Here is a 20,785-nt window from a genome sequence, read left to right on the forward strand (position 1 = left end):
GCCATTGTCTGTCACAAAGTAACATTTAGCGCAAATAGTAACTTATATGAGAATTGTTAATTAGAAGTTAGTCAGCTTTATCTAAGAATTTTACATCAGCAGAGAATTGACTACAAGACACTAAAAACAATTAAGAATTCCCCATGAGGTAATATTTATCTCTTAATGACTTCAGGGGAAGTGATTTAACACGTCTCACTTACTGAACTAATTCTTACACTAATATTGAAGAAAAACTGAGTTAGTATAATTAAATGCTATTTCCAGATCATTTTATCATCCATCCTTGAAAAAGATGGTGGCTCAATTTATATAAAATAGGAGTTAACATTGCTGTGTTTAATTTATGGATTTCTGAAGGTGAAGCATTCCAGCCATATAACAAGAAGGACATGGTATAAAATATCCACCATACCACCACTCCAAATCCCCCAAAAGGGCACATGTCAAAGCAATTACAATTTTAAAAGGATTTTCGGACTTTTATTTTCTCGGTAAACACTTCCAGAAAATATCCCACCTAGATTTCTTGTCTTTTAGAAGCTGCAAAAATCAGTGTTTTGATTTCTTTTCTTTTTCCCCAGCAGCTGCTGAACCCAAATTTCCTTCAATAACAAGGGAAGAAATGAAATTTCTTTTGAGCTAAACTTTTTTCTTGCCTATTTAATAAAAGAGCTCTCTGCTGCTAATTTAGATATTGAGGATGATGTGTATTTTTGTGAGAATAGTTTTTATTGCAGAACTAGCTTAAATGGATACACATAGATTCGACAGAGTATTGGGAATCTGTGACATTTTCCAAGTGGCATAAGACATATCTATGAGGCTGAGAACTCTCATGGCCTACCTTGTTGCTTCTCCTATGAAGTTTTATTAAAATTTTATATTCATTTTGTCTCTTTGAGTTTTGTTTGTTTGTTTGTTTGTTTGTTTTTGCTTTGTAAAATATTTCACCTGCTTCTTTCTTCTCCCTAGGGAGGAAGCAACTTACGAATCCTTGGAGTGGTAAAGTCAGATGAAGGCTTCTATCAATGTGTAGCTGAAAACGAGGCTGGAAATGCCCAGACCAGTGCGCAGCTCATTGTCCCTAAGCCTGGTAAGATGAGGGGAACTTTGCTCTGTGACTGGTAGCTGCCATTATGCATAGTCCACTTGTAAAATCCACATTGTTTTCCCTATCTCTCAAAGTCATTTGGAAATTATTTAATTATTTAGTTTATCAAGGTGTGTATTTATGTTTTGATGGCATATTCTTTCTAGAAAACTAGGTATGTATCTCCATCCAATGAGATAGTCATGAACAGTATGTGCCTCTGGTTGTCAAGATAATAACCACTAAATTACTACCTTATTCCCTCTTGTGGCCTGCTTTCTTCTAATATTTCAGGTAAATATAGAATACACACACACACATATATGTATATATATATAGAATATAGAATATAGTATCTCTATATTCTATATATAGAATACTTCTCTCTGTATATATATATATATATATATATATATATATATATATATACACTTCTCTCTCTCTCGATATATATGTGTGTATTTATATATATTCTTCTCTCTCTCGATATATATATATATGTATAATATATATATATTTCTCTCGATATATATATATATATATATATATATATATATATATATAAATACCATATATATATATATATAAATGCCGTGTGTGTGTGTGTGTGTGTATATATATATACACACCATATATGGTGTGTATATATATATATATATATATATGGTCTTGAACCAGTGGAAATAGTAGAAATAATCACTTGACGATTTTTCTATTTTTTTATAAATAGATTTTGATGAAATGTCTTTTGTCTATGATTTGTAAAGGTTTTTTTTTTTAATTTTATTTTGTCCTAAAGTCTTTTGAAAGTTTAATGTGGTGGTGCATTCAAAACTATCATAACTCTATGATAAGACATATTTCTTATCCCCCAAACAACAAAAATTCTGTCAGGAAAAAAGAAAAGAAAAGAGAAAGAAAAACAAACCGGTCAGCTGCTCTGAAATGTTCTATCACTAAAGAAAGTCGAAAGTATTCATTTGTTTAAAAAAGCAGAAATGGAAAATTTGTTTATATAGATCCAAATACTTTAAAATATTAATATCTTCTATGGAAGTTTTCATACCACCTGTTGATTATGTTGCTTTCAACTCTTCAAGACCAATTTCCTCCCTCTTGACATGACTCACCACTCTTGTCTCACTCTTTCCCTGCAGTAAGTTTAATAGAAAGTAACTCAAATGTATGAGACAAAGGCTTTCGTTGGCCTCTATCATTTAAAATATGTCTTGGAAGGCCTTATATTTTGTGCATCCCTAACCAATCATCTGAAGGCTCTTGGACTCTCATAATAATGCTCGATGATGACTTTCCCTTTCTTCCTTGATTGAAACCAAAAAAGCAACCATATAGCAACAGTCCCAGATGAGTAAAGGAACTAAAGGAATTATCTAGGAATTAAAAGGGACAATTAACTCTCATTCAAGATTGCCGATTTCACTGACGGACTATTTATTTTCCCTCCATTTAATGTGCTTTAAGTGTTAGTGTAACATTATTTGTGTGACAAAGTACATTCTCTTATGCTGAAATAGTAAGGGATAAGTAGGAGAAAAGAAACATCTAAAATCAGTCTCTAATGTGAGCCAGGCTTTAAGAACTGTGCACCATCTCATTAGTAATGACAGTATGGCCACAGTTATGCTAGTAATGGGTGCTATCACAAGTCACAGAATAAGAGAATTCTAGTTAAACTTGATTTTCAGCTATGGCCATAAAGCTGAGGAAAATGCTGGATAAGCATTTCTATATTTCTAAAAAGAGGCGTGAAATAGTTTGTCCTAAAACTTGTTGACACTGACCAAACACACCCAGTGACCATTCCCTACAATTGCCCATAGGAATGGAGGATTCTCTGAAGTTCCAGAATTCATAGGATTAGAGATAATCAGGGCACTTTCCCTTCCACACAAGTCAAGTTGTGGAGACACCAAGAAAACCTCTTGAACAGGTTGTGTGTGCGTGCGTGCGCAAGTGTGTGTATATGTCTATCTTTCACTAGGAATTGCTTGTAAAAGTGAGAAATGGGAAAATTACACAAGCTAGAAGCTGGAAATTGTCTGGAACTGTCCACAAGAATGCTGGGAAAGAGAAAGGGGAAGGCGACTGTGGGGAGAAGCTCTATTTCCAGCTTGGGAACGAACAAAGATGTGAGTTGCACTTGAAGATAGCAGGGCTGGAGTCATTTTGAAAAGATTATGCCTGAGAGGTCCTGCCTGCTGAGGCTACCCAAACCAGAAGAGAGACACCACCTGAGAGGGAGCTGATCTGGGGAGCTGGTGCATTGGCCAGCTAGACCATGCAAAGAGTCCAGTGAGGGCATTCCTAAGGGAAGGGTGGCAGTCTCTCAAGAACCCACAGAGCTGCCTCACAAAAAAGAGGCTTGTGGATGCCTTCCTCTTTTGAGGAAAGCATGGATTTCAATGGATTTTGAGCAAATCCATCCTCTCCTAGATGTCTGACCCTGGAGACAGGGGGAGACAGAGGAGGAAAAAATAATAGATCTAAATGGAGGAGAAAACAATAGATCTAAGAGACTGTAAAAACCACTGACAGTCCCACTAGCTCTTCCTCACTTTTGGTCTCAGGTCTACTCTGATAAGTGGGAAGAAACTTTAAATTGAACATTAGATTGGTGTTTTGATTTAGATCTTACTGTCTTACTCTGTGTGTGTGTGTGTGTGTGTGTGTGTGTGTGTGTGTGTGTGGTTATTGTTTGTTGTTTTTATTACCTGAAGATAAGGCTTTTAAGATATTGTAAGCTGACCCCAGGACCAGAGGAATGGCCCATTGCTATCAGGGATAGGAAATAGATCTGACAAGGTGTGTATGAAAGTGGACCACAGACTAAAATGAAACTGTTTCCTCTTAATATTCTAGCAGTTCAGCTCATTCGATAAACCAGTTATAAGCCTCCAGCTTCACTTATCCCAGCAAGCTCTGACTTCAACAGGTAGCCATTTATTACCAGCATCTTGTATTCCATCCGGGCCCTGATTCGTTTAGGTCTAAGTTACCACGTAGAGCAAGCCTCCCCTAGGCAGGTGAGTCGTTTCCCTCCTCACTGGGACGAGCCTCTGTGAATCTGGATAATTCATTCTTCCATGTAGATGGTAAAGTATTGTCAGTAGATTCTGCACTCTTGGTCAGTGTTTAATGTATTTGGCAACAGATTAGAACAGAAAGTAAAAGAAAATGAAGATAAAAATCTGAAAGCATGGCAGGACACTGTTGTGACTGCTGTACACACACACACACACACACACACACACACACACACACCCTTATAAATGATGGACTGCTTTTTCCCAGCTATTCAGTCGGGTCTTCATATAATGCTTCTCCAACTCCTTGGAGATGCAGTGTAGTCCACATGCACAGATGGTGGAGAGGCCAGCTATAAATATAAATTCAGCAATGAGGCTGACCACGGTGGGAAGAACATAGCCCTCTCTGTTTAAGTTTCAACAATAAATGGCTACCATATATTTTGAGGCACATTTTGGGCTCATATGGCCAGCTGTTCAGCTTTGGTCTGTCCACAAGCTTGCGACTGAGAGTTACTCTTGGCAGCCATAACAATCTGCTTCTCACTGAAGCACACACAATGGCCTATTCCAGCCAGTGTCCATTGTTAATGGATATTTACATAAGCCTAATGAAGTTTCCACATAGTCTTTTATATACAGTTAGCTATTCCCACTCTAGCAATTAGTGACTTAGGAAATAGAGTAAACATAATCTACTAAATTAAACTGAGTTAATGACTTGTTTTGCTCTCCAGAAAATAAATTTGGGAAAAATATTGAGATGTGTGTACTCTAACAGGTGAAATATATACACAGGTCAAGAGGATTAAAGGCATTAAAAAAAAAAATCATCTTACTATAGGAAGTCCTATCAATAACAGTATATATGTAATACTGTAATGCCATATACACAGTGCTAGACTGCTGCCTCCCTGCCTCCCCCTCTCTCTCACATGCACACTCACATAATGTATGAAAGCACAGAAAATGTTCTGCTTTCTTAAGATTTTACACATGCATCAGAAAGATTTAGCCATATTATGTAAGTGGTGGTGAATGGAAATTAAAATACTTTTGCTGAATTTGTATTCTTTATCTCTTATAATAGCTAAGGAAAAGTTTTATTGTTGTTTGTTTTAATTTATTTGCTTACTTATGTGGTGGGGGGCGGGGCACATTGGTTAAGAAGCTGCCTTTCCAAATGGAGGAGGCCAACTATAGCTCCAAGGCCACCAGTCAGTGAACACACCAGCCAGAAAGTATCAAGAATCAATGTGTTAGGTGTCACAAGAACAAGGTTTCAGTAGCCAGATTTGCAAACCTGTAAGCAGTTAAATTAGGATCCAGTTGGCATAGCTGATGTTGATGAATTACTTATCCTCAAGTTATCCAGTAAATTGGAGTGTGGGCAGGTAGTAATTAAATTAATAAAACTATTTGATAGCTGGGTGGGAAAGTTAGCAATTTTCTTTTGCTGAGGGGATGCAGGATAGAGAACAAGGCTGGAAAGATAAGATAGATATAAGGTATCCATTATCTCTAAGCTGATTATACTTCTTCCAGCTGCTGGTTGACATTCATTTTCCTGGCAGTGGTCTGCAGTGAAGGACATTGAAAATACATAACTGTTGTCCAGGAGAGTTGAGGGCCAGGGAATAAATGCAGTGATGATTGGGCCATATGCAGTCTGGAATATTTTTAATTTAATGGCAGAAATGGGTAAAGATAGAATGAAGTTACCATGGGAAGAAGTAATATATTCTTCATATTCTAATGTGCACACACAAAAAAAGCTACATGGCCAAAATGAATGCATGTCATTATAAACATTCCCTAAGCATAGGTTTGTTTAGGAAAGGCACCATATCATGTCTTCCATGTAATATGGAAGTATTACATAAAGTAATATGGACTATGTGTCCCATGTTAATATTGAATGTTTTCTAGTGCTGGTTTTGTTTATTTTGTTTTGTTTTGTTTTTTTTCTGCCAACACTTATAACAAAATAGAATTCCCTCCCTGTAGGAGGCAAAATATATTGGTTAAGCATTTAGGAAAATGTGTGCTTTTATCAATTCCCTGTCCTTTCTTGGAAAAGTCTACTGATACAAATAACATTGAATTTTCAAAAATATTAAGGCAGTATATCATATAGCATAAAATTAGCAGAAGTATTTAAGTCTGGTCATAATCACTAAGGCATAAAATCAGAAGCTTTGTTTTATTTTGTTTTGTTTTGTTTGGATCTGTTTTTGTGACTTATTCCCTATTGATGTGAAAAGAATACCTTGAAATCCAAACAGACAAGAGGAATATCTGGATGCTCATCCATATAATTGTATATTAACTGCAACTAATTATAGTGTTTCTTACTAAATATTGACTCTTTCATAGTAAATTCAGTAGTATTATATGAAGCAATGAATAATTTTACAATTAGTCTTAACACTTCAAAATCTGTTAGAATTTGTGAGTGTAATAGCACTTAAGCAACTATGTAAAACAATGTAACCAAAGCTAATAAGAAGTACTTCTCAGTCTCATATCAGTCACTGGTCAATTAAATTAAATTTTTGTCTCTTATATGACAAGGGTTACCATGACTTAAATGCTCAGTTTTATTTAGTGTGGGATCAAATTGTTCCTAGAATTCTGTAGATAATTTAGATGGGCCAATTCCATGTACTAGACTAACATGTTTGTGGATCCAAGCTAGAAACTAAGTCATTAGACAGTTTCCTCCTACAAAGTGAGATGCTCATTAAAACATTCTCTTTATTTTTCCATCATTGAGTCTGAACAAATAAAAGTTAACTTAACGTTTTTGGAACATATTACCAATGTTGTGGTATTATAAGCTCATAAGTTTTCCATGAGCATTTTTCCTTATAAACCTTGGTAATTAACTGTAGCTAATAGGATACACAACCAGAATTTTCAAGGTAGCTTCCAGTGTCAGCATATATGGCCATGAATGTGTTCAATCTGCTGAAATGTTATTTTTGCTTGCCAAGGTAGAGATAAAATAAGAGATGGTTGTCCATGCTATTTTATTTTCTACCTCAAAGTACCCTTTCCTTAGAGCATTGACACTCAAACTAATACTTTCCTGAGGGGTTTAGTGATGGCCTAAGATTGGAATAAAGCAATCATTTAATCTTTTATCATATAGCATTCATATAGTAGATGAGATATGTCTACATTTCATCCCCACATCCTTTTCTAGTTTACCTATAGAGATTTAAAACCTGATGGAATATAGAATATATGTATGGACAGAATCACAGACAATGTTGCCTAACCTTTCGGAGTCTTTATCTTCTCAGCTATAAAATGCAGTAGATAATCATCTCAAAAATTTATTACAATAAAGGTATGTAAAAGAGGTTTGTAGGCTCTAAATTGCTACCCAAATGTTACCCAAATGTTAGTCTTCTGCTAGTTTGTTTGTTCTCAAGAAAAATAGCAGACATTTAATAGGGTGGGTACAATGACAGCTTTCTTCTGGCACGTTCTTCATCCTCCAAGAAAAGAATTAATAAACAAATATTTCAACAACAACATCCATTTGAGTTTAGGTTTTTAGCGCGGTGGACAAGGTTAAGGGGAAAGGTTTGTTTCAAAATGACTGCTAGTGGAAAGGTTTGCTGCAAGGTTTGCAGTATCAGTTTAATGACTTCTCATTCCAGTTTTATGTTGGCAGAGGTTTCTCAGCAAATAAAGGCTTGTCATTCACCTTGTCCTTGGTTCAGCATGTGCTTCAAGTAGGAAGCTAGCTCAGTGCTAATCAGGAGGATATGGCTGTATGGCAGACTTTGAAATTAGAAATGAGTCCTGCGGTAATGTGAAGTATCCTGATACCAGTGATAATTGTAAATCCATACAATATGGAAGACTTGATAGCTTCATAAATATTGATCATATCATACATTTGTGGTAAACACACCAAAAAGTGGTATTCTAGATCTTTTTTTTTTCTTACCTCTATAGGGAGGAAGTAGATAAGAATCTTGATTTTTATGGGGAATTCAAATGATCATGTGCTTGTTATACTTCTGTATTTTACAGGTAAATCACCCCTTGATAACAGGAGTATGTATACACACACATGCAAATATGTATGGTTTTTCTTTCTTATATATATACTTTCTTATATATTATTATTAGAAAATGTTAACTTACCAATGTGATAGTAGGAGGTATATAGAATTGAATAGTTAAAATTATATAGGTATAATTTTTAATTATTAGGTGATAATATCAATATTGATAGAACTATAATGAAATGACATTCATATACACAGGTTGAAGGAATGCATTACAATTACAATACAGTCAGAACAAAGACTTCAAATGATCCCTGTAGAAGCTTTGAAACTGGGAAATCTCCTCAGGCTGTCCTCTCATTTCTATCCCCAGAAATGGGTGTGCCCTTGAGTGGTGTTCTTTTTAGCTAAAGGCTATCACCTGAGATGGCTTCAGTAGGGAGCCATCAGGCACTACCACTCCCTCCAGCAGGAGGAATGAGTGTTGCAGTCCTGAGAGAGCTGGATGGTGTACCACTCTATCTACTGCGGTCCTCCCTTGCACCACTCAGATCTATTTCCTTCATGTAATAAAATTTTGGAAATAACTATTTCAGAATATGAGTTGCTCTCTTTCCCTGGAGAAAACAGGAAGTTTAGAGGTGTGAATTAAATCTCCCTCCAGTGCAACTGCACTGGTCTCAGGGCTACAACTGGTATGTATTGTTTCTCTCCTCCTACCCATTAGGTATTCCTCTCACCCCCAGCTATCATCTCTGCTGGTCCATGTGGCTCATCATGTGGGAAGACTCAAACCCCTATCCCTTCACAGGTCATAGAAACTGTACTAGTGGGGCGCCTGGGTGGCGCAGTCGGTTAAGCCTCCGACTTCAGCCAGGTCACGATCTCGCGGTCCGTGAGTTCGAGCCCCGCGTCGGGCTCTGGGCTGATGGCTCAGAGCCTGGAGCCTGTTTCCGATTCTGTGTCTCCCTCTCTCTCTGCCCCTCCCCCTTTCATGCTCTGTCTCTCTCTGTCCCAAAAATAAATAAAAAACATTGAAACTGTACTAGTCCACTTACCATCAAAGTTGGGGGAAAGACTACCAAGAGACACCTCCAGTAGATCACCTGAGTGCCAATAATTCTTCCCTGTTCCCTCCTCCTCCTGATGACCTGGGTAATAATTCTTGCCTTGCATACTGGCATTTTGGCATAAGAAGCCTGAAAGGACCAGGCAGCAATGATCCCTCAAGTTCAATGATGTCTGCTCTGAGATTAGGACTATTAAGTCCATAGAGTCTAGAATTGCAGGAATAAGAAACACACATATTCCAACTGGGTGACTGGGAGTAATGGTAAGTAAGCAGGATCATACCTACTTCAATCTCTTGTGTCCATGTACTCTACTGTTGAGGACATGGAAACATATACTGGTCATCGGTTTAGAGAATACACTGCACCCTAGAGGAAGGTACCCCGTCTTAGAATATCATCTCTCATTTCTTTCCTCAATTGCTCCTCCAAAAAACTGTACCTTTGTCATAAGTCAAGTCAGCAGCTTCTCAGTGGTTGGTATTTGAGAGGATCAGGAGATTCTATGGTCATATGTTCATCCCACACCTCTTTTGCTATTAAATGAGTTCTTTGATCTTTCACAGTGATATGTAGAATCCCATGTTGATGGCTCAGATACTTGGTGAGCTCTCAGATAGTGCTGCAGGCTGAAGCCCTGAGAACGAGAACAGGAAAGGAAGAACATGTGTATACTCCAGTCAAGATGAATTTCTGCCCCTTCCAGAGCAGAAGGAGTTCAATATAAACAATATGTCACCGATAGGCTAGTTGGTTTCATCAAAGAATGGTGTTTTATTGAGTGCTCAGCATTTGTCTTGCTTGCTTGTATATTTCATATATGGCAGTAGCAGTAGTTGCTGGTAAGCAGTAGCAGCTTTGTTGAGTTTGAGCCCATGCTATTGGGCAATGTGTAGACTCCATCATGACCACTATAGCCTCTTCATTCACATATTTTTGTGCCACCACCAGAGCCTGGCTGATGCCACCTGGCTGAACTGTTCCATCTATTTGATAGTTTAGTGCCTCTTTTTTGGAGGATATAATCTGGTGTTTAGATTCAAGAATCTTTGCATCTGGTGTTCACTCTCATAGGCCCACCCACATCCCTCTTTTCCAAACCTCCTTGACCCTGAACTTTCACTCTCTCTTCAGAACTATAGTCAATCAGCCAAACCATCTGACTTTGCTCATAGTCCATATGTATATTCTTACTTTGCTCCATTTTTCTTTTCACATAAGGTAGATGCCCTGGTGTACTCAACATTCTGCCTTCCGGGGAATGTTCTCTCACTGCCTTCTTTCAGGGTTATATCTGACTGAGGCTGTGGTATAATAGTCATCTATTTTGAGTACACCTACATATCTACATACCAAACTGACAAAGCTTGGTCTTTTTCCTCCTCAGTCACTTGGCCATAAGTGTGAGTTGAGGGGAAGATACCTATATAACAGTGGAAATATGGTTGTTGGGGTTAGCTGCTCTTATGCCCTCTGGTCATGTTTGTGCCTTATATCAGTTGTTTAATCTTTAATCTTGCTACACGTTGATGATGGTGCCAACTGACCTTTTGACTTGATGCATTTCTGAAAGCCCAATTTATGATGAGCAATTATAGGCACTTCTTTCTTAGTGTTTTCTTAGTGTTTCTTTGCTTCTTCCTCAGTACTTAGACGTATGAAATACAATAATCTGTTCCTATTTATAGGACTTGTCTTGCCATGTTCCAAACCATGTGCCCCTAAAAACTTCACTGATGTTATGGGCCACTGTACCTTTATAGGATTTGTCTGCCACCGCTGAAGGATATGTGTTTTACCAAAACCCTCCATATGTTTGCCATTTCACACTCAACTTGTCTGATTAACATGATTGTATTAATGCAATTGACAAATGAAATATGCTACAAAACATCTGCATGGTCCAGGTCCCACTGGACTATTTTATGACAGAACATGGGAGAGTTAACATAGCCCTGAGACATGACTGAAAATGAATGATGACTTCTTATTCCTAGTAAATGAGAAAAAAAATGTTCTGATTGTAAAAGAACACATCACTATGGCTAAATATATTGTACTAGAGGTTGTGTTAATCTGCTCACACAGAGGTATAGGATCTGGCATAGCAGATAGAATAGGAACCACTACTTACGTAGCTGTCTACTGTCATTCTCTAGGTTTGCTCTGGTTTTTGTAGGGATCAGATTGAATTATTATTCCTTAGGGCTCTAAGAGTAACACTAACCTCTTTCTTCCAGGATATGCTACAGTGATAAGTGGAATATTACTGTATAGTGGAATAAATTTATGTAATATATAAATGGTGTAATAAAGTATAAAAAAGTAGAATATAATTATTTTTATACAATATGGGTATGAACCTTTAAAATAAGTTTAAATCTAAATCATCTCCATATCTATATTTATAATTTCAGAAAACTACTATATTATTTTTATTTTAGAAATCAAAATACATGGGTGCAAAGAAAGCATCAAACAACAAGCAATATATACTAAAGTATGCCAAGAGTTTTAGAAATGTGAGTGTGATTTTGTCTGTGACTTCAGCCCCCAAATAAACTACTTGGAGTATTCTCTGCCTCTCAGAACACCAAAAAGGTCCCTAGTAGACAAGGCTTTTGTATTTTGTTATTTTAAATTTAATGAGAAACTTAGAAACATAAGAAAATAAACACCATTTTAATTATGGAGAAGAATATGCCAATAGGGCTCTGGTCAGCCCTGCTTAGAGTAAGATTTATATAAATACAGAAGAAAAAGGGAAATACAGAAGAGAATGGCGTTTTCAAAAACCTACTTGTGTCAGGTTTTGTGTGCTAAGCACTTCATAAGCATCATTCCATTTTCTTCTATGATAATCTGGTCCAGAATATATTACTCTTCTCATTCCACAGACTAGAAGATTATGCGTCAGAGAGGTCAGATAGCATGGTAATTTGAACAGCTCTAAAGGGGTGGGGCTGGATTTGAAAAACACTGTTAAATCTTTATTAGTGGGCACCATGTTGAGTCAGGGCTTTATAATACCATACTAATTGATTCTTCTCAAGAATCCTATGAAGGAAATACAGTTCTTTTCCTTTTACTTTGTGGGTGAGAAACATCCTGCTCAAGGAAGGTAGCTAATTTATCAAGGCCACTCAGCTAGCACAGTTTGACTTTCACACCTGCTGTCTCAGCCACTTTGCCCATAATGTGACTTTCCCCCCCAACACTCAGTCTACCACATGGAGCCTGGACAGGGAAATGGAGGATTGTTAATATTTATTTGAGTTTAGTCAGACTAGTTTGTGAATTACTAATAAAGGAGAGGAGCTTGAAATTAATTAAAATTCCTGAGATTCTGCCACAGAAATGATATCTGCCCAAATTCCCCGTGTGCTAAAAGTCATTGCTGAGGGTGGGCCAGTTGTAGAATGTGTCTTGAGTCTTAAAGGTAAATATTACGTAACTCCTGTTACCCAGGAATCTGTAGTTTAACCAAAAATAAAAATTTAGCACGACTAACCTTAATTGTTAAATGTAATTAGTGCAGCGTGACCTATAATGGTATATTGATTATTTAACATTTACCAAATACTCAGAATACCAAAGGCTTACAAAACTGAAAGGAGCATTAGGGATGGTAGATATCCTTAAAAGAGAGCTTCATTCTTTGTATATTAAGGCAAATTCTTAAATTCTAATACAGCTAGTGCTTCATCTACTATGTTTGTGTCTAAACCCTATTTGAGGAGGATATTGGTATCACTTGTGATGCAGACCGACAAGGTTTCTGTTGTTTAGAAAAGTGCCTTCACTTGTTTTATTTTGTTCCCCGCTTTAAGAGAGAAGTTCCAGGTTCCAAAATAGTTTTTTTTTTTTTTTATCTTTAAAGGAGGGAGGGGAACAGTTTGCTTTACTCATAGGTCTTTAACCTATAATGTAGTTCCATTGAAAACCAAAAAATTAGTTAATAAGCCTAAATGACTAGTATGTGCTATGTATAGCCATCTTTGTTATTTTGTATTGACAAATATCCACCAAGATCCCTAGATAACCTTAACTTTCCCTGACAATATTGACAAAACATATTTCTTTTATTTGGATTATGTCTGAGTGTGATATATTGTAGAATGTAAGAAAATTCACTTGAAATAAAAAAACAATCCATCCTCATAGTAAAGCATGTATTGCAAACCAAGAAAAATCAAGTAGAAAAGCCATCTTTCCATATTTCCTGATACTTTTCAGTTCTAGTTTCTATTTAAATGAAGAGCTACCTGATAATCAGGTAATATATTCTTCAGTTCTGAAAGATGTCAACTAAGTTTATGTACATGAAAATGTACAAAAGCAGAATAGACTATTTTGAGTGGAGAAGAACGATTCTCTAAGTGATCGTTTCCTAACGGCATAGCAGTTACTTGGAAGAAGAAAGAAATGAAAATACCATGTAGCTTATTTTGTATTTTACTCTTGCCTTGTCTTCTTGTTTTCGTAAATAGAAAGAAGCAAGAGATAACAGAATTGGTCGTCCATACATAAGCCTTTGGATCTCATGAATGCCATGTCTGATTTCTGACATACAGACCACCTGCTTTCTTTTTGTACACGAGCCTTACTTCTCATTATTTAACATGAGCCTTTGAGCCCAATTCTGATCAGACATTTTAGGTCTTGAACACACTTGCCTAGAAAGGATAACATGACCCTCGGGGAAATTCAACTGAGTGAAGTGGTAAATACCTTTTGCTTTTTATATCAAGAACAATAACAACAGCAATAAAACCTCATACCAAGTATGTAATTTCTTGCACATAAAATGTTATCCTAGAAGTTATTCCTATTCTGAATGCAGATGCTAAGTAAAATTGTTCAAGCTTCTAGTCTAATAGAGAAGTTGGAAGCAGAACAAATCATTACCATGAGTCCCTAGAGTATGTAAATACACGATGTAGGGGTAACACAATGGAGAGCTTAAGCAACTCTTTCTATGGGAATCAGAGAAACTCATTGCTGAGGATGTGACATCTGAGCTGAGATGGACTTTGAAGTAGAAATACGATTTTGCCAAGCTGTCAAATAAGGGCAAAGAAACGGCTGATAGAAGAAATGTTACACCTAAAGCCTAGAGAAATAGCATAGAAGCAGAAGTATATTTTCAGTGAAGTATGTGTAGCTTAGTGAAACTGGAGAGATATGCAGGATGGATCACAGAGTATCTTTTTTGAATATGCAAAGAAAATTGGGCTTTTTGTCTAGGCTATGTGGGATATTGATGGCTAGAATGTAAAGGATGCTATTGGTGTTTTCAAAAGAGAACTCTGGAAGTAGAGAGGATGATGGCTACATTGGCAGTGGTGGAAATGGACTGGAAATAGCAAAACTAATAGGGAAAGTATATCAGTGTGAAGCTGGGCAAGACAGAACAAGGTCACCTACCACAACAATACAGAAAGAGTGAGCAGATATATTAGATCTTCAATACGTGGAGATGATCTACTAATATATAAAGAATGTTTAAGAACCTGGGATGATTCCTAGATTCTTAATTTAACTGAATAAATGGCAAAGCCATTACTTCCAAAGGTGGAACATCACAAAGAGTGACCTAAGTGTTTTTTGACAGAAAGAGTCTAGATTCTGAGTTCCGTGAGAGCCCCTGTCTTGATCATCTCTGCATTTCAAGCACCTGGTAAAGGGCAGACACTCAATTACTGATTACTAGTTAATTGATAATGCTGAGTAGCGCAAACTATTATAGATTAGAAGATGAAGCAAAAAAGGTAAATATTTTTATTTTATTTTTTTTTTAATTTTTTTTAATGTTTATTTATTTTTGAGACAGAGAGAGACAGAGCATGAATGCGGGAGGGTCAGAGAGAGAGAGGGAGACACAGAATCTGAAACAGGCTCCAGGCTCTGCACTGTCAGCACAGAGCCCGACGCGGGGCTTGAACTCACGGACGTGAGATCATGACCTGGGCCAAAGTCGGACGCTTAACCGACTGAGCCACCCAGGCGCCCCAAAAAAAGGTAAATATTTTTAAAATCTCAAAGCAATATAATTGAAATAGACACAGTTAATAGTCTGACTGGAAAACAATATTCTGTCATGTAAATTCGAAAGACTGGAGCAGAAGAAAATAATAAATGCAGATATTTTGTAATATCCCCAGAAGGAAATAGTTGTGGTGTGAACTGAGTGGCCACTCTGCCCCTAGAGAGAAAGAGAAATTCAAAGAATAATACGGAAGAGGAAATGGTTAGCAGTTTGCATTTGAATTGAAAAGGAGCGTTTGATGCTGACCTGAAATCCTGTAAGTTATTGGCATTGCTGATGGTAATGAAAAGCTTAAGGGAGCGTTGACGGGGCCTTATTATGTATCCTAAGTTCTTTGATAGAATATAAGTGAATCATTCTCCCACTGATGAGATGACTCCTCCTTGCTGAATGTATTTTACCCAGCTTTGAAGAAGGGACTCATCCTGCTGCCATGTTGGAAGAATGAGTTAAAGGGTTATGCATGAACATAAGATAATCATTGAGTACTGTCACTGCCAGGACTGGGACATATTGATTTGATTAGCCCTTAACTATCAGAAGAGCAAAAGTGATCACTTCTTTTTACTCTCTCTCTCTTCTTTGTCTCTCCTCTGTCTGTGGCAGACACAGATTAGAACCAAGAAATAAATCAGAAATAAAAGGACTAACTTGAGCTCTCTGCCATCTGGAAATAAAATCCATTTAATTTACCCTGACTATCCTTGTTATAGTATTAAATATAGACTAAGTAGTTTAATATGGATTTATGTAATGAGTTCACAAATTGATTTTGCGGTATGTATTTGCTCTAGGAAATAAACATCTGCTTACTATGGCTTGAAAGGCATACCTGTGTGTGGACTCACTTTGATATGATGAATATGGATTTTCTTAAAAAAATAAGAAATCTACTCCATGATCATTTTGTCATCCCCTTCTTTTTAAAATGCAGAGTCAAAACCAAAACAAAACTGATTTAGAAGCTTCAGTTATCTCCTAGGGGAAGCAGTCTCTCTATTGGGTGCTGATGCTAATGTCTTATCTCTGAGTGACAGGATTAAAAAAAAAAAAAAAGACTTTGACCCTGTGTTTGTGAAGCTTCCACTTCATCTTTTCCCTTGTTCAAGAAAGTCATATCCACCTTATTTAAATATTAATTATTTAACCTGAACTGTATGCAACGAATTTGTAAAATAAAATCCTTTCAAGTTTGAAGATGAATCCAGAGAAGTGCCTCTCTGAGCCAGGCCCCCACCTTCCCTACCTCTGGTGGCCAAATTTGATGTAATTGTAATTGGTGATGGGACATGTCAGCCAACTATTCTCAGAATGGCTACTAAGATTTGTAATTATAATGTTCTTTATTCCTATTTAAATTCAACAGTATCTTCGCATTACTATTCTTTCTCTTGAAACATGGAAATTTGGGTGTGGGGGTTGGGGGTCATTAAGAGACAGGATTTTGCTTCCTTGAAATCTACACTTTTTCTGTCTGCCCCAGCTCTCTAAGGCACCATAGACAGGGGAGGCCTTCTATCAAGAATGGTAATTTACAATCTAAGAGTACTTAATCTAAAATCTGTCCTTGTCAAAGGAGAACACATTGGTCCCCATGCAGCAGTAATGGGAATTTTATTTTAGCATAAGATTCAATGTAGGCTTTCAATTGTATTTTTTAAACTACCCATCCTTATCAATTTATGCAATGTACAGGCCTTGTGGGTCTTTAACCTCATACTACTTTTAAAATAGAAAACACTGAATGTAGTAAATAGTCTAATCCACATTGAAAATGTATAAACTAACCTTGTAAACTGGCTGTAAACAAAACAACAACTACAAAATGTTATATAGTTTTGACTGAATCTAGCTTTATTATTAACCATTTCTTCTGGTGATTAAAATATAATTCTCCAAAGAGACCTTCTTCTGCAACAGACTTGACTCTCACTGTAACCACTTTATATTCTAAAATTCGTTTCCTTAATTTCCACTTTCATATACATTAGAGTTTTGCCTACCAAGGCTGTTCAAAAAAATTGTAGTTGGGGAATAGAATATTTTAAAAATTGTATCAGGTAGCCAAGAATTAAAATAAATACATAAAATCTGTATAACCATTTTTTTTCTAACAAATCACTAAACAACATGCTAAAATAAACTCAGTATCAATGAATTTTTTAATGTTTATTTTTGAGAGAGAGAGAGAGAGAGATAGAGCACGAGCAGGGAAGGGGCAGAGAGAGGGAGACACAGAATCTGAAGCAGGCTCCAAGCTCTGAGCTGTCAGCCCAGAGCCCAATGCAAGGCTGGAACCCACAAACCACAAGATCATGACTTGAACTGAAGTCGGATGCTCAACAGACATAGCCACCCAGGCATCCCTAATGACATTTTAAATTAGTTATAATGGTATTTTGCTTTAACTCTATGTATCAACCCTTGTTTTTTTTAGAAACCTTTGACAGTGTCATAGTTTCCATGTGGTGTATACAAAATGGTTTGTTTTGCTTCAGCAAACACGTATCCTAATTTTATTGCTGCTGGTTTTCTGGCCTAGGATTAGTTAACTAGCAATATCTGGCTTATGAGTCCTGCCTCACTGGGTTTCCATTCTCTCATTCCTTATTTATCATATTTAAACCTGCTTCTGTGGATCCCTAAATTCTACACCTAACTGATTTCTACATCTTTGTACCCCTGCAACACTGACTCATTCCTTGCTTCATAACAGATTTTACTAGGGAACATTTAATTCTGAAATCGTTTTCGCCTTTACTTTTTCCTCTACTAACTTACCCAAACCATCATGGACCAACAAAACGAAATAAACCCATCATTATCACATCATCATCACCATCATCATCATCATCATCTCCTCCTCCTCCTCCTCCTCCTCCTCCTCCTCCTCCTCCTCCTCCACATCATCATCATCACAACATTTATTTTTCTCTTCTGTGTTTTAACACAGTGTTCTCTCCCAAAACTCAGTTCCTCTGTTTTCCAATTATCCCAAATGGGAGTGACACTTAGTAGGCTGGAGATGGCATATTGATGACTGTGGATGAAATATACATGGATATAAATTCCATACATTCTTACTCTAAGAGAGGGCATATATCCAAGTTGCCTTGGAAATGACTTGATTTCTGATACGTGAGACCCTCGAGGCCTGAAGCGTAGCACAGGTATACGTTAGATGGTTAACAACATGGATGAGCACTGATGATATTAAAAGTGAATACTGCATGTTGGACCAGTTTCTCCTACAGTTTATGATGCTGTCAAGAGTACTAAAACTGGAGGAATATATAAGACTCCTTTTTGTTGACTATTTGTTAGAATCATCCAGGGAACGTTTTGTGTTCTAACAAATACTACTGACTCAAATGTGTTATCCATAAATACCAAGATTCCTTGCACACTAGTTGTTAGAATGACTGCATTTTAACTTCCTTTGCTATTCACAATAAATTTAAAGACATAAAGATACCAAGAGTTTATGATAATATGCCATTATTTAGAGAGAATCATGTGGAAAATCTAGTTTTTGTTTGTTTATTTGTTTGTTTGTTTTTACACCTATGTGTAAAGACTTCATGAAAATTTTGGAGTATTCATGTCGGTAGTCCAATTCACCTACAATGTTTCCAGGTATTTAAGGCTTTGGGGGAAAAAAATGAATGGCTGTAGTGATAGCAGCAGAAATCCTTTTTCTGTGGCACAGACATCTGAATATCAAAGGGTAAACATGGATGTGGTGGATATCAATGCCTCAGTTTAGTCAAGCTAAAGCAGAATTTCTCAGGGTTGCCTCCCTGAATGGTTCTAAGTTAGTGTAGTGTAGGCCCAAAGATAAATTTTGTATAAGATTTGGCAAGCAGACACAAAGACATAGCCACACTTCTTTACGTTTTGGGGGTTGTTGCAGGGCACATGTTGCTGCTTGTCTCTTGGCTCACCTGTTGGTACAAGGCAGCAGTCTTACCTTCTTTGTGCCTTACCTTCAGCTTCGGCTTCTCCAACTCTTGGGCTAGGTGCGTGTTTAGGTATGAGATAGAGATGGTGAAGGATTGATATGGATTCTAGTCTGTCCTCATGAGTTCCATCTAAGCTTAGCAGATTTTGTCTTATCCTTGCTTTCTCTGGTTCACATCCATCTTCCCTTCTCAACTTCCTGCCCTGATAACTTCAAGCTCAAGGACCAGACTCAGAAATAACAGCCTTACATACACTGTGTAACCAGCCCTTAAAACTGTGTATTATTTAATCAAGCAATAGAACCCCCCCTCCCACCCTTTGACTGTAATACTCTTATCAAAATGTGATTGCTACAGTGGAGAAATGGTAGAAGCAATAAGTGCCCAAGAAATTTGGGAAATGGGTAAAAGCCTACCGAAGAGAGAGATGCTTGGATGGTTTTGCTAAGATATACTCTAATAATATTTACTCTTTTTTTCTTTAAAAATTGTTTCAAAACTATCCTTATCTACTCGAATCATAAGCTTCAAAATTCAAGTGTGAATATACAAAGATCCCAGAAAGAAAGGAATAGCATGCTTAATTCAAGAAAGGTTTAATAAAAGAGCTACTAACAAAGGTGTATGAACATATAGAGAAAATAAACTTATTTAAAATCACCTTATTTGGGGGCACCTGGGTGGCTCAGTCAGTTGAGCATCTGACTTTTGATTTTGGCTCAGGTCACGATCCCAGAGTCCTGGGATTGAGCCCCACGTTGGTCTCTGTGCTGAGACTGGAGCCTGCTTAGGATTCTCTCTCTCCCTCTTCCCCTCTCCCCCACTCATGCTTGCTATAAGTAAATAAATAAATAAATAAAATAACAAAATTAAAATAAAATGAAATAAAGTAAAATAATAAAATAACTGGTTCCACAGTGTCAAGTTCTCATTACAATTTGTTAACTTAAGTAAGTTCCCCAAATCACCTAGTCACCTTCTTAAGTTTCTTTCTTAAAGACCCTGCAAGATACGGTTATCAGGATTTACCTGGATTATTTAAACCCTACCTACTCAGCACAATCAAATTCTGGTGTCAGGAGTAGAGAAGCCATTAAAATGTTCCTCTTAGAACATTCTGTGCAACCTGGCTGCCTTCTACATTTCTTTTCAATGAAACAGAAATATGAAGCTAACTTTTTAAAAAGTAGAACAATCACCACATCTCCCTCTAAAACCATGTTGCTCTCTTTGCTGGTTCTTAAGCTCAGATAAGTACAAAGTGATTCACTTTCAGATGTTTGCCGAAATGGTTCTCCTCTAAAAAATTATCTTTCTGGACTCGATGATGAAAGAACAAACAGAATCAGCCATTCAAGCAGGATAAAGTAAGCACTTTATTTTTTGCACCAAATCCGTTATCTATGCCTCCTTAGCTTCTGATAGCATGTTTTCTTACATCACTGCTACCTAGTACCTCTTAACAATGATGCTATTATCATTTCCAGCAATCGTTTTCTGTTCCTTCGCATTGTATTTGAATTGGTTTTCTTAAGA

At 36.9% G+C, this 20,785-nt stretch overlaps 1 protein-coding gene across 1 annotated transcript in view; it reads left to right on the forward strand.

Annotated features, from left to right (window-relative positions):
• Positions 1–20,785, forward strand: part of DCC (DCC netrin 1 receptor) — a 766,352-nt gene that overhangs the window by 327,010 nt on the left and 418,557 nt on the right. Inside the window, exon 7 of the mRNA XM_042909706.1 lies at positions 976–1,096. Coding sequence (XP_042765640.1) covers positions 976–1,096 — 121 coding nt within the window. The remainder of the gene's footprint in view (positions 1–975; positions 1,097–20,785) is intronic.

This window comes from Panthera leo, chromosome D3, assembly GCF_018350215.1.
Source record: "Panthera leo isolate Ple1 chromosome D3, P.leo_Ple1_pat1.1, whole genome shotgun sequence".
Taxonomy (NCBI): Eukaryota; Metazoa; Chordata; class Mammalia; order Carnivora; family Felidae; genus Panthera; species Panthera leo.